Source organism: Paramormyrops kingsleyae, chromosome 5 (genome assembly GCF_048594095.1).
Source record: "Paramormyrops kingsleyae isolate MSU_618 chromosome 5, PKINGS_0.4, whole genome shotgun sequence".
In the NCBI taxonomy this organism is placed as follows: domain Eukaryota; kingdom Metazoa; phylum Chordata; class Actinopteri; order Osteoglossiformes; family Mormyridae; genus Paramormyrops; species Paramormyrops kingsleyae.
Genome location: NC_132801.1, coordinates 29,011,839 through 29,025,895, shown reverse-complemented (window position 1 = coordinate 29,025,895; position 14,057 = coordinate 29,011,839). Strand labels below are relative to the sequence as shown.

The 14,057-nt window shown below is 43.0% G+C and overlaps 1 protein-coding gene across 1 annotated transcript in view; it reads right to left on the bottom strand.

Moving 5' to 3' along the window:
* Window positions 1–12,540, bottom strand: part of LOC111845564 (lethal(2) giant larvae protein homolog 1-like) — a 34,863-nt gene extending 22,323 nt beyond the window's left edge. The window contains exons 1-2 of the mRNA XM_023815072.2: window positions 12,274–12,540; window positions 10,233–10,330 (exon numbers count right to left, since the gene is read on the bottom strand). Of these exons, the coding sequence (XP_023670840.1) occupies window positions 10,233–10,330; window positions 12,274–12,354 (179 nt within the window). The 5' untranslated portion in view covers window positions 12,355–12,540. The remainder of the gene's footprint in view (window positions 1–10,232; window positions 10,331–12,273) is intronic.
* Between the last annotated feature and the right edge of the window lie 1,517 nt (window positions 12,541–14,057).

The following is a 14,057-nucleotide window of genomic DNA, read 5'->3' as shown; positions in this document are numbered from 1 at the left end:
TAAATGGCAGTAGATTGTACACAAACCACTAAACACAGCCAGGATTATTAAAATTAATACAGCCAATTGGGATACAGAAAACCCAAAGCCTCAAAAACAGATGGCAGGACACCTTATTTAGAGAAATACTATAATCAAACTGCAATGCAAGTTAGGGAAATGCATCTCATCTGATCACACTGCATGTCCGCAAGTGAAAGCAAACATCTCACACCTATTTAAACATCACAGCTCCAGGGAACAGATGGACACGAGCCTATAAAAGACCAGAAATCTGAACCATTGCATTTATTAAATAAGACGCAGTTTAAATTCTTAAGGGTCCGTATGACATTTTGCTATGCTTAATATGAAACACCACCCCTTCTGTCCTCCCGACGTTAAGGTTACTCAAAGGAAAGGGGGAGGGGAGAAAAACAGGCGCACATCTTGAATCCATAACAACGCGGAGAACCAGATATTCTCTGCTGGATTATGCTGGTTACGTTAGCTATAGTATGCGATGGAAGGAAGCCAGATCATGCAAACATCTCACACAGCTACCCTGGTTCTTCCACAGGTCATTACACATTGAAACAATAGGGTTTGCCATTTGGAAAGTAGCCCTCCAACACTCCCTCAATACATTGGGGGGGGGGTGGGGGAGGATGTCAAATCTCCTTCATAAGTCTTGGCATCATGCAGGAATTTCCAGCTGTCTAGTAGAGGCATAAAGATCGGGCCGAGAAACTCCATTTAACCCGTTCAGTACCGTGGCACTTTACCTCTAGCGCGTTACAGGACGTTCAACAGGAAATGGTCGCTGTGCATGGCTGTTACGCAGAGGAACCCATGATCCTTGTATTACAGGTAAAGGGCACAAACGCACAATGAGCAGCAAAGAAAATATGAAGCTCTGATCACAGCAGACCAGGTCATCCACCCACAAGCATCAAAATGTAACACCTAAACAAGGTCTGTCTGTTAACCCCTCGCTGACCGGCCCACCTCCAACTGATCTACCCAGTATCATAACACACATCTTCATACCAGTCCATCCATCCATCCATCCCCCTGCTGTAAGGGCCCACAGTGCGCAAATGCAAACCTTCAGGCAGGAAGGTAACAGAACGGCCGCCTGACGCAGGAGTGTGATTAATAATGTCAGGTATCTCATCCAGCAACAACAGGAACATTTACATGGTATGTAAAACAATAAGAAACTTCTCTGCAAAACCACAAGTTGAGCGTGATCAGTTTAGGAGGCATAAATCGTTAGAACACTTGTTCAAACACTTTGTAGGGCGAGCAGAGAAATGAACACTAAGGAGCTGATGGGGGGGGGACATAAGGAGCTGATGGGGGGGGGGGGCAGGGGACAGCCAGCTTTTACTCCTGTTGTCTGACTTTTTCCATTTTGGCCCAATTTCAATTCTCATGACTGCCACATCTGGTATCTGGGGGGGGGGGAGGGAAATAAATAAAAAAAGAGGAATGCCATGTTAAAATATCCCTGCCCCCCCCCAAATTCCAAAATAGGCTCTCTTCTCGCTCTCTCTCACACGCACACACCCCTTTTCCACCACAGAGCACTAAGGAAACTTCCTTATATACGACGTCTGACCATCTATCCAGCAAAGTTTGTGTATACATCAGCCACACTAAGACCTAACAGGTTTCCAGGAGCGAAAGCTACATGCAGCATGGGAATCCCGGGAAGAGAACATTTACCATATTTGCACAGCAACATGTCTGACACCTTTTGCCATATTTGCGTTTTACACTTGCCATGGAATGTCTGGTATTGTCCGAGTCCCTCTCAGATCTGCGTGGACAGAAACGAGCAGCGTGTCAACTAAAGGAAAGGCATGCTTGTATTTCAGAGCTGCTCTGCACTCAGCTGCGATAAAAACGGCACCGGGTGCATTGCGGCCACGGGGCTGGTCCTGGGAGGAACGCTGTGAAGTCCACACGGAGCGGGGGGGGGGGGGGGGTATGGGGCCAATGGCTGAGCCACTGATACAAAGCAGATGGTCAGCGCACCGACAGGAGAGCATGTAAACACCGACCGATAAAAGCAGCTGCGTCGAGACTGGCTGCATGTTGGGCTAGAGGAGTAGGACTCGGGTTCAAGGGGAACATGGAACAAGCAGCGGGTACCAGCTACCAATATAACACAGGCAAAAAAAATAAAAAATCTAAGCAGGAGGGACAACCACACTCCCACATAAGCGCCCTGCTTCCGGGAACTGCGAGGCAGATTCCTTTCAAACAACGTGGGAGTTATAACCTACTGGGGGGAGAAAAAAAAAAAAAACGTACCCAAGTGCTACAAAAAAGTACGATCCGGCTGAATTCACATTCACACCATTGCTCATAATAAAATATGATCCTAAAGCAACAAGCACATCTCGAGCTAGCTTAAAATGCTAGTGATTAATCTCAAACCTTATACATCCGAGATGGGATGGGGGGGGCAGATTCTCCAAGCAGAGCTCGAGTTGGAAACACAGACCCTCTTCTGGCAGGTCACTGAGGGGTGTGTACAGACTTACGCCAATTTCTGGACAAGACGGTGTCTGGGTGTGCGGAGCACAGAGTGATCTATCATCTGACCTTCTCCCCTCCCATCCGAGCGAGGACCTCTTGGAGGACGGCAAGGAATGCGAGGAAACGACATGGGCTTGACGGAAAACCAAGGACGGGCTAAACATGGCATCCCGGCTCCACGGGAAGGCAGTTATGGCTCAGGGTTACCGCCTCCCAGTGTCGGGTCACGCCGTCAGAGGGTCAGAGGTGTTCCAGGCATCATGTCTGCAACCCACAGGGTCAGATTCTAACTCTGGACCCTGAGGACACATCTAAGAGGGGAAGAACTGCAGAAATGCAGACAGATTCAGTCAGAATGAGCTCACTTTCCACACACTTCACATCATGTATGCTGTAAACAAAAATTAACGAGGGAATCTCTGTCCTACTCGGAGAAAAATCAATTAACCAAATGTATTAAATTCCAGAGTTGGACCACGAGAGGCCCAAACCATAACAACAAACAGAACATTTTTCACAAGAGAATCATTTCAAGGTTTGTTTTGTAGACAAGACTTTCCAAGCAGTAATGACAGATGGTTACTTAATATCCTAGGTCATTTTATGTTGTAAAACCTACACAAAAATTCCAACAACAGCATTTTTAATGAAAAACATAGAATATACAAAATTAAAACAGAGTATTTTTAGCCATATAAAGCCACCAAGAGAAGCATTAAGATGTAAAAATCAATGTAGTTTTCTAGGCCTTCTGTCAGAGACAAGACATAACTTTTAAAAAAAAAAAAACAACAAAAATCACTTCAACATAGGTTTGCAAAGGAGTGGAAAATTTCCAATAAATTTCTGTAGTTTCCAGAAATATTCCATGGAAATTTTAATAAAGGAATTTATAATGCATCACCAAAAGCCGGTCATTCGCAGAACAGAATTTTGTAGATAATTTTAGTTTCTAATTTTTAGCACTTACATGTGTTTGAATCTGCATGAATCTAACTAAATCAGCTACCCCTGAAGTACTCAAGACAGGCTAATGGATGAGCTAAGATGACTTAGCTAGCTAGCAATCTTGCCAATGTCACAGTGTCAGTAAAGTTTCCCTGTTAGGGTCCCTGTTATCTGCAGCTATAATCTGACAAATCGTCCCATCAGCTGCCTCTGAGCGCGACTGGTGTCTCTTTGGCAATATGCACACAAAAGCCACTCGTGACGTACAGCAGGTTCTCCAGACTGACTTGGACCATCAAGCCTCATGTCATGCGTTTCTGTTCAATAATGTCAGCAAAATGTGTTTTTGTATTCATTAAAGTAGTTAAATCTCTCTTTAATCAGTATACTATTTTTGTATGTTTGACAATACATAATAAATTCCCCAAAATTCCCATAAATTCCCCACAGAAAGTTTCCTCATCTGAACATTTCCAGAATTTGCATCCCTATTTCAGCAATTAAAACACACTGTAATACTAGCAAATTAAACTGAACAAAAAACACTGGCGGTCTCCTTACGCTGACAGTCCCCCCGGCAAGCGACCCGGAGCGGGATGAGGAGCGCCGGCGTGTCAGCGCCATCATTCACACCCCTGGAAGTCTGGGGCGACCCCACTTAGCCCGCCGCCAAGCGCTCCGCTGCCAAACCGAGCGGCACAGAGCTGTTCATGCTGCACCCCCACCCAGGGGCGCTGCTAGAGATTTTGGGCCCCATGAAAGCATATCATATTAGGCCCCCCAGTCTAAACCAATCCAGTTATTTTCCTAATTTTTTAGGGCCCCTGTCGCTCAGGGGCCCTTGGAATCGTCCTAGCTTTCCTCCCCCTTACGGCGTCCCTGCCCCCACCCCCGCAATGGGACCACACAGACCTCACTCCATATTCCAGGAGGAGAAAAACCAGGCTGAGACTGTGACTGGGGTGGGGGGGGGGGTGCAGTCTGCCCACAGAGAACACAGGCTCTCTGACTTTCCAGATTCTAGTTGCCCTTTGCTGTAACCCCTGAACTGGGAAGGTCCTACACACAGTTATGTAGCATTCATGTCTACAGGTGGCGGCGGAGAGCCCAGAGCATCCCTGTAGCCCGTCTCAATGCAGGTTAAAACCAGGGCTCCCAACACCTACTCAGCTGAAACATGACATGAGCCTTCAAGACCCTGCCAAAGCACCCGCCCCCAACTCCCCAGGACCCCGGACTTAGGGTGGAGACATGATCCAACTCTGCTGCAAGCAGGACCAGCTGCAAATATGTTGTGAATCCACTGTATGTAGAAAATCCACCCAGAATAACGGCCTCAGTGCTGCTCAGTTTAAAAAGGTTTAAAGGATTTAGACCTCAGTTTCTGTAAGAGACTAACTGCAAAACATTAATATTTCCTCTACTGTTCATAACCTTCTACAAATGATTAAGGCTGGACATCAACTGTAGAAACATTATTCCCTTAAAGCATTTTCATCTCACTCATGAAACAACAGAATGGAGTACTGAGCAGAGGAGGAGGCAAAGATTTTGAGCTGTTGGAATCTGTATACACCATGTTCATTTTCATGTACACGAAATCATTTTACATCTCCCCTTGAGAACACTGAGTCTTCTGAAATGAACGCATCATGTCTCCATGTCTTCACTCAACCCACTGCATTTCAAACACTGAGATGCAGTCAAGTGATCAAAAATACCGGCATCGATTCTTAGCAGCATGTAACATGCAACTCTTTGATCTGAACGTCAGTGTGATGCTGACATCTCGGCTGGGAGCAAATGCCTTAAAATATTCAGCTTCTTGCCAAAATTAAATACCAAGAAACGTTTTTCCTGAAACCCTATGCATATAGTCACCCTTCACATTTGCAAATAATACTTGGCGCCCCCCCCAACCTCAATCCATAAGACTGCTAGGATGACACAAAAAGTCAATTTATTACCAATTTCTAAACAAACAGTAGCGCACTCACAGACTTCCATGTGTGTCAGTCTTCTTCTGCTTAGGAACACTTTCAGAGGACTGGCAGCCCTACGCTTCGGACCCATTATTAAAGATGCAAAATTATTGCCACTGAAAAGTTTCGAAGTCACTGCGAGAGATGCAGAGACGGCTAGGACCCGAGCAATGCCCAGCGTACCCAAGTCGACACGCAGAGATCCCAGTTTTTTTAAACCAAAAATTATAGTATGCACTTAAACCAAAAATAACACAAATATTTATATACAATGTTGTGAAATCCAGATCATTTTCAGTATTGTTTATACATTTTTTGGCTTGTGCGTCGGCTGAGTTTTCCGGTAAGCTCCAAGATATTCCGATTTAACTGTTCACAGCCAATTCCCGAACAACCAAATCCGCTAATGTCAAATTAGCGAATCTGGAAGGGCCACAGTACAATCAAGGGAAACTGTTAGACCTTTCATAGCGAGACCATCATTCAACACAGAAGTCAACAACCCAGTCAAAATCTAAAGGCACTTCACTTAAAAGCCACTTCAACACCACTGTCAAAACAAAAGCTTCCGATAAACAGAAGGATATCCAAATTCAAATCAGTGACAAACGTGCAAATAGTTCATGAACTCTGACGTAATTATACCAAAATTTTTGGATAGTCTTGCACAACCCGTACATTGTAAATAACCAGAACACAAACAAACTGAAAAATGTTAATTATATATTACGCAATAAGTTTTTCCGAACAAAAGTCTCCCTTTGTGTCACGTTTTGTCGATTTCATGCTGGTAACTATCGAGTCACACTCTCAGGCTTACTAACCAGCACTGAGCATACCTGGTTTGTGGAACTGGCGGACAGAGCAGGGTTTCTCTAGATGTTTTGTGGGCTACACCACAGAGCTGAGGGTGCTTAAACACTGCAAGGAAACGCCAGACAAAGGAAGGCAAAATGGACAGAAAACTATACTTTTAACTGGAGTAAACAAAGGTCCGCATTCTCATACTCAGTAGGTCCAACTTCACAGAACTGTAATACACAAAGACACTGGTGACAAATTTCTTCATTTCTACAAATGTGTGTGTTTACGCACTTTGACAGTGAGCTCTAAGTGCAGACACACGTGCCAGGGACAGACTCAAAACACAGTACTGTTCCATCTTTCAGCTGATCAATCCTGCACCAAAACTGGTACTAATGGCAGAACTTAGCCTCACCACACATTTCGTGCAAGGCTATGGGTTCACAACGTTTTGGAAAAGCCATAAAAAAAAAAAAAAAAGAGGAAAAAACCCTCCCGTTTCATACCCGTGAAATCCCAACAAAAAGTTGCACAAAATTACAAATATCAACATCCAATGCCAGCTGCACATTTAGCAGCCAAGCGATGACAATATCATGCATTTTAGTGTCTCCCTCAACTAACCATGTCCTAGTTATCTAGCTGCTACTGCAGTTGCCTTGGAAACCATCTGAAAGATGTCTTTGAGACCAGACGCAACCAGAAAGCTTCCCAGGAATTTCCTCTCATTACGAAAGGGAGGAGAGGGGGGGGGGCCTTCACAGCAAAACAATATACATTCCTCGGGGGAGCACACTGCTTTTGGAGCATACCATCTCAATGACAACACTCAACTGCAATTGTACTTTTACATCTCCCCCTGCTAAGCCCAATAGCCTCTTCCACTGTTTCATAATGGTCGCTTCTCTTGTTCATCTGTTGGTTCCATTGTACTTTCCAGCTAAAGACTCTTCCTCCAGGGTCAAATGAGAAAGTATAGACATTTAAAACAAGTCATGATATCTACAGCAGGCGTGTGACAGAATTATTCAGATTTTCTGGACAAGGCACCACAAATTCTTTCGTCACATCTACCGCAAGCTAGAGAGAAATTTAACCACCTGTGACAGATGGATTTTTGATCGCCCAGACACAAACAAGCTCACAAATACACCCAATTCGAAATATGATGAAATGCATACAGTAGAAATCAGACTATGTATCCAAAAACCTAACAAAAAAAATGTAATAACAGCTGAAACTAAACTTAAACCACTTGGGTCTCATCCACCAATCAGAAGGCCTTATCAAATGGACATTCCCGTGTGGAAGGGGAACATTCCGAGACATGGGGAGAGTCTGGCTCAACTCAACTACCATCAAAAAAATAATAAATTATATATGTGTATTACATAGCATCCTCACTTAAACACAGCCTGACACATACGGTCTTATATTTTGGCCTGGCCTTCATGATGCAAAGCTCAAGCTTGCTTGTACACTTCACATCTTGCCAATTGCAAGTAATACCCAACCCTGCCTACTTCCAGAACCTTGGGGGATGGGAAATGGTAGGACTCATGGTCTACACACCAAGCGACAACCTCGCAACCAACATGTACACTTCTATAACACATAATATCACTCCAACATGCTCCGTTTTGAGAAAAGAAAAATAACCATTTCTCAGTTTTAATGCTAGATGGGAAGAGGAGATATTTTTAAAAACAGCTGCAGGACCAGGTTCAGCTCAGACTGACCACACAAGTCATCAAGACTGTGAACCAAAGATGCAGTCAATAAGGAACCACTGCTCATTTTAGAGAATGCAAAGCCTTGCACGAACCCAAGCATCCCACTATATTCTGTTACAAGCCTGCAGGTTTATTCTGGAACAAGTCAAAGAAAAAAAGAAAAAGAAAGACAGACAAACGTTTCAAACTACTTTAGCAGACACAGATCACACCTCCGGCTATGACATCCTGGGCTCACCCAACCAGCTCCCCTCATAAATCTTGTTAGCCCTTATATAAAACTATATAAAATGACTAGCTTTTGGGAAAAATGGCCAAATAGTTACGATTCCTTAAACAGACAATTGGGGGTTGGAGGGGGGGACCATCAGCATTGGTTCAGAAACTGCACCTTTTAAATTCAATGATGGGACAGCAGCTCATTCAATCACTACTGGAGTGACACAAAGGCCAAGCTACGCTTTCATCATGAACAAGAGGAGAAGATTGCTCATCAAAATCCCAGTTTATGGGACCTTGGTTTTTCCTCATATTGGGGACGTCTGAAACGACCCTGCCTGACTCGAACCACGACAAAACCTAAGTTAGATCATTTCGAAATTAACAACTTGGTAGCAAATAAAACTGAACAAAAAAAGTTTCTGAGAATTAGTGCCAGGCAGAACTGAAACACTGACTGATTTGTCTTTTCCTCATTATTTAAACTTGGTGGTGTTTGCAGACATTTACAAAGCTGTAAAACAGTTAAAGATACAGCTTATTTAGACCACCAGAAAATGTGTTTGTATTTTTCCTACTGTCTAACTTATTGACCCAGAAAATATCACCTGCCCAGACTTCCTCCACAACCTCACTGTAAAGTTAAACATATTGTTAAGAAGACAGCAGGCAGAAAGAAAATTCAAGCTTTTAAAAGGAGCTCCATCAGTCCTAATTTTTCCAAAAAGCACTCGAACATACACCCTGGACCCTGTTTACATTTTTCATGTACTAATTAACAGTTTGTGTTTTTCATGGGGCATGGAAGCCAGAGGCACCACGCATCGCGTCATTCATTGTAAGCTCTCCAGCTGACAAACTTATGTCCCAGCAGGACAGCCAGAGGCAAAGCTGGCAGGAAGTCAACGCAGAAAGTATAAAAATTCAAGGCCTTTTCCACATAGCTCAACATGCCTAATGAGCATTCGCATAAACCAAGAAAACAGCAAGTCCACCATAAGCTATAAGTGGTCTAGGAACCAATCCCTCCAACCTATGTGCAGAGGCATGCATGCAGATCAGAGACAGCAGTGCATAATATTCCAGAACACAGTTAACAGAACATCTCCCCCTACATACGACAAGCCTAAAAGCAGTCAATGCACGCCCACTCAGTTTGGCATGGAGCCAAGATCCTCACTGTACCAGTCTCCTTACGGCAAGTCTAACTGTTCACGCTATTGAGAGATCCAGCCTTTCTGCACTCACAAACCCAGAGCTGTGCTCCTTCCTCACACTGACGGAGGTGGCAGCCTATATACACGTCAGACACTGGCTTTGTAGAAGAACCCCCTTCACCAGAGATGCTACATTGTGGGAAACATCAACCACTGAAATAGCAAAACAGAACGGAGGCTTCAGCCAGTCTGTTCTTTCAGACACTCATCTGAAGTGACGCCACAATATCTTCTATGGAACTGTGGAAGATTTGGTCCACTACAGCAGAAGGGACTGGCCCAGAGAGACACACGCATGCAATCGCTGCCACCCCCATCTCTGTGGGGTTTTACATTATTCCCATAATGATCTTGAACTCTCACTGGGGTACTTTACATTGGTAATGGGGGGGTAAGAGGGCAATTTAAAACTTTAGATTGAAGTTCATTGCATTCTCCGAGCACTTATCCAGTTTAGACAGTATCATGATAACACCACTACTGCAAGCTGGGACACTGACAAGCTCACCAACCACATGGACATGATAAATCACCATGACATTAAACGCTATAACAAATATCAACCTTGTGATTAAATCTTTCAGGCTACATCCAGAGATGTATTAACAGGAATTGATTATATGAAGGTGGGCTGTAGCTGTCAAAAAAACCCAAACACTAGACACAAATGATCATACAGGTAATCTGGCACTGATGTTAAATCGATCCTGATGCGGCAATCCAAGAATAGGTTTAGGTAAGATTTACCTTCCTGGCAGCGAGACAGTGCAGAATCAGGCATACACTTTGAGAAAGGATACACTTTCACTGCTCCAGATTTCGTCCCAATGGCCATGAGTTGCAGCTTGGGGTCGTAGGCTACAGCGCTGGGCTGATTGGGGAAGCCATGCTCGACAGTCTGTAACAGGACAAACGCGGTACATTGGCAGCACATAACCAAATGAAGGACATTCTGCAATCAGTGCTATATTACAGCAAACTATTTACTTACATTGACAGAAAAATGCATCACACCTTATGTCTACCACAGGTAGACCACATTACACTATTAAAGGCTCTCAGTCTTTGAGGAGACAAATTGACTTACAGTAGGAATCTATATTAGGGCTGTTAGATAAAGCCCATCACTTCATGTGAAAAAGGAGGTGAAAGCCATTCATACTCTGTCACGTCTCATAAAGCCACAGAGGTCGGACATCCTCAAATGACACCATGAAATATTAACGTCATCAGTCATTAGCAAGTTGAGCATGCGGGGGGTGCCAACAGAACCCTCCGTACCACAAATGATACTGCATTGGAAAAAAGGCCACACCACCTACAGCTACCCCCCAACAAACAAACCCACACACACACACACATATCTTTGTGGGGACTCTCCATTCATTTTTATGGAAAAAAACCCTAATCCCAACAATGACAACTTTAACCCTTCCCAGCCCTAACCTTAACCGTAAGTAACCAAACAAAATACAAGTCTACAAGTTTTTTGATTGCATTATGCAGTCACAGATTTTTTATAAAGTTGAATTTCCCTGGGTCTGGGACAGAAAATACAACATCAAAATAGCAGATTTTTATCACATTGTAGGGACATCATTTGCCCCCCACAAAGTAATATATACCTGACCCCCCCCCCCCCCCCCCCACCCACACACCCACACACACACACACACACCCCCCAACACTTATGGAGGAGGACACCTGCCGAGTGGCACTGGTCATAAATGCATGACCATGCCATAGTGTGAGCACTCAGAGGCATCGCTGGGGTTCACAATGGGTCATTTCTCCCAAAAGAATCCCTTCACAACAGAGCTCAAACAGAAAGACAATGGAGCAGTAATACTTTGAATGAGGACCGACCCCCAATTTACGACAGCGCCGAACAACACCAGGCTGTGTACAGCTATAGGAAGACGTGATGGATGTGGAAAACAAATAAGCTCAATAGAAAATGCACCCTTAATACGAGTGACTTACATGTTGCTATGAAAGTACAGGCCACATTATAAATTACAAATTGGATTTCCACTTGAAAAGTCACTATCTAGGCTTTTTACTAAATAAAGGGGCAGCAATGATGATTAATGACTAATCCCCCCTCCATTTCATTGGGGTCAGATCTGTGACCACCGCATTAAGCAGTGTGTTGGAAACTAAAAAATACAAACAGAAAGAAATACGTAACACCAAATAGCCTAGCTACTTAAAAAAATACACTGACCGGTTCCCTTCGACGACAAAAAAACAAAACAAAACTTAGTTACGGTGATCGCCGAAATGAAAGGTGCTGGGGAGGGAGAAGCTCCAGTGTTTGGGTTTAATGCCGCAGGTTTTACTGAACTTCTGTTCGCTTCCCAGAGCCGGCCAACCTCGGATCTCACTTTTAAGAAAGATCCCCACAACTAACGCAAAACAGAAAACTGTCATGTTATACGAAATGTTATATATAATTGTTTAAATGTCGATTGACTATAAAAGAACGGTACATTATTTGCAAGACATTTTAAGATGAAAGCGAAGAAAAAGATCCAGCTCGCCAAAGCAGCTATTTTCCCTTTCTCACCCCCCCCCTTCTTTTTGTAATGTGCGATAAAGAATCGATTAGTTAATCTTGCAAGTTCCCCGCTGCACTTGTGCGACTGACCAGCCGATACGTTTAATCACAGCCCCGGTTAAATTGATGCAATCTTGTTGCACGGGAGAAATACACAGAAATATTCTTAAAAACCCGCCAGAAAAATGCACATGGTTAGGTTAACAACTGTACTGAAGCTACACAAAGCAAGACTGCGATATAAACAGGCATTGCTGCAATTGTCTCACAATTTACCGTACCTTATTAAATGCAAAAAGGTCCTGCTTGATTTTCTCTCTCTGGGGATCATTGCCCTGCCTCCTGAACCTAAACTTCATCATCCTGATGCCGGTCAAAGAGTATCGACAAAAGAAAAAGAGTTGTTGCAAACTGCAAAAGTTGTAAATTCCTTTAGGTTTATATTGATGGTAAACAATAAGTTCCCCATACACGCTCTCGATTCTTTGTACCCAGTTCTCAAAGGCTGCAACTACATGCCAGAAAGCTGAATACGTTTTGGTTGTGATTGACATGATACGCAGCCTATCAAGTTATGGCAGCAATTTCCGTCATCCAATCAAATAGGAGAGTGAATTGGGGAGGTCATAAATGTGATTACAGTCGAAGAAGTGTTTCAAGCCAAATCTGACTTGCGGGAATTGTAGTTTTCCTTTGATTCATTTGCGTTTTGGCTGGTATATCTTCAACTGATGGTTGCAGATGCGTAAATCTTAGTTAGCCTATTGCAGCCAGACAGCATGAGCAAACGTCTGTTGATTTGCAATGCACCAAAGATTAAATAAATAAATAAAAATCTCGCCCTATAATGCAGTTGTAGTATGCGGTTTGGCTGTGGCGCGTGCTCGCGCTGCGATCCAAGTACTCCACAATGCTGTAGTAAATGGTGCTGCATAATATATGGCTGAGCTGATACCATACCTGCTCACAACCGTGTTAGTCTTTACATCACACCTAACTCAGTGTATTAAAAATAATACTACAAATAACAGAACGCGAAGAAAAATATTGAGATGCATTTACGTGATTTCCGGAACCTGACACAAAACCATATGTCAGTCTAATTCATTTTTGCTTATTTTACTAGGTATCTGAATGGTATCTTAAAGACATGGTAAATATAATTCAGGTCACAATATTCAGGAGTATTGGCACATAATTAAAATTTTCAATACGTTAATACGTCTTCGTTTTTCTTACTGTCGTTTGATTTTTTTAAAAAATGCAGAAACAAATCACTGCAACTCACTACTTCTTAAGGAGTTGAAATAATGCAATATTCAGAAACAAATTTACTCAAATCAGAACATCACAAAATTATAAACCAGGTAAGATTTTGGTGATATGAGTACGTTTACGTAATAGCTAATTTTTTAAGATTGCGTCAAACCCAAAAACTGATGGTAAATTAGTAATAAAGAGAGCAGACAGAGATATAATTAATGCATGCAATTGCAAATCAAGCCAAATGCCATTGTATTTGCCGTAAATGGAAAGCTAATTACGACTGGATGCACGTACTAGCGGTGGCACACTAGCTCTTTCGATAAGGGACACACTTTTGTGGAGATTTACCACTAACAGCGATTGTAAATTTAATACCTAGTTTCAAAAAGTAAAATTATTAAGAAAATGGTGTTACATTTTCTATAGGTTGAGCAGTCAAGTCTTGCTAGTGCTGTATTGTAAACAGAGGAAACACTTGCCCAGCAATGTGTGCAAAGCTTAGATATGTAATTTATTCATCTGCCGTTTCCGGCTATTTGAATTAGGCTTTTTAAATGTAAAAAAGTAATAAATAGTTCAATTATTTATAATCTGGAATTTTTAAATAAACGGCGACATCTGTTCCAGTTTTTAAACATGCACGACTACAACGTCGTGACAGGAGACCGCTGCAGGTGCAAACGAAAACAAAGCGGAGTGTGAAGAACGCTATCCAGGAAATGTGGTTGACAGCAATTTACAAGCATCTGACGCCCCCTTATGGTCAACAACTGCATATTGTCTAGGCATTACTACGCAT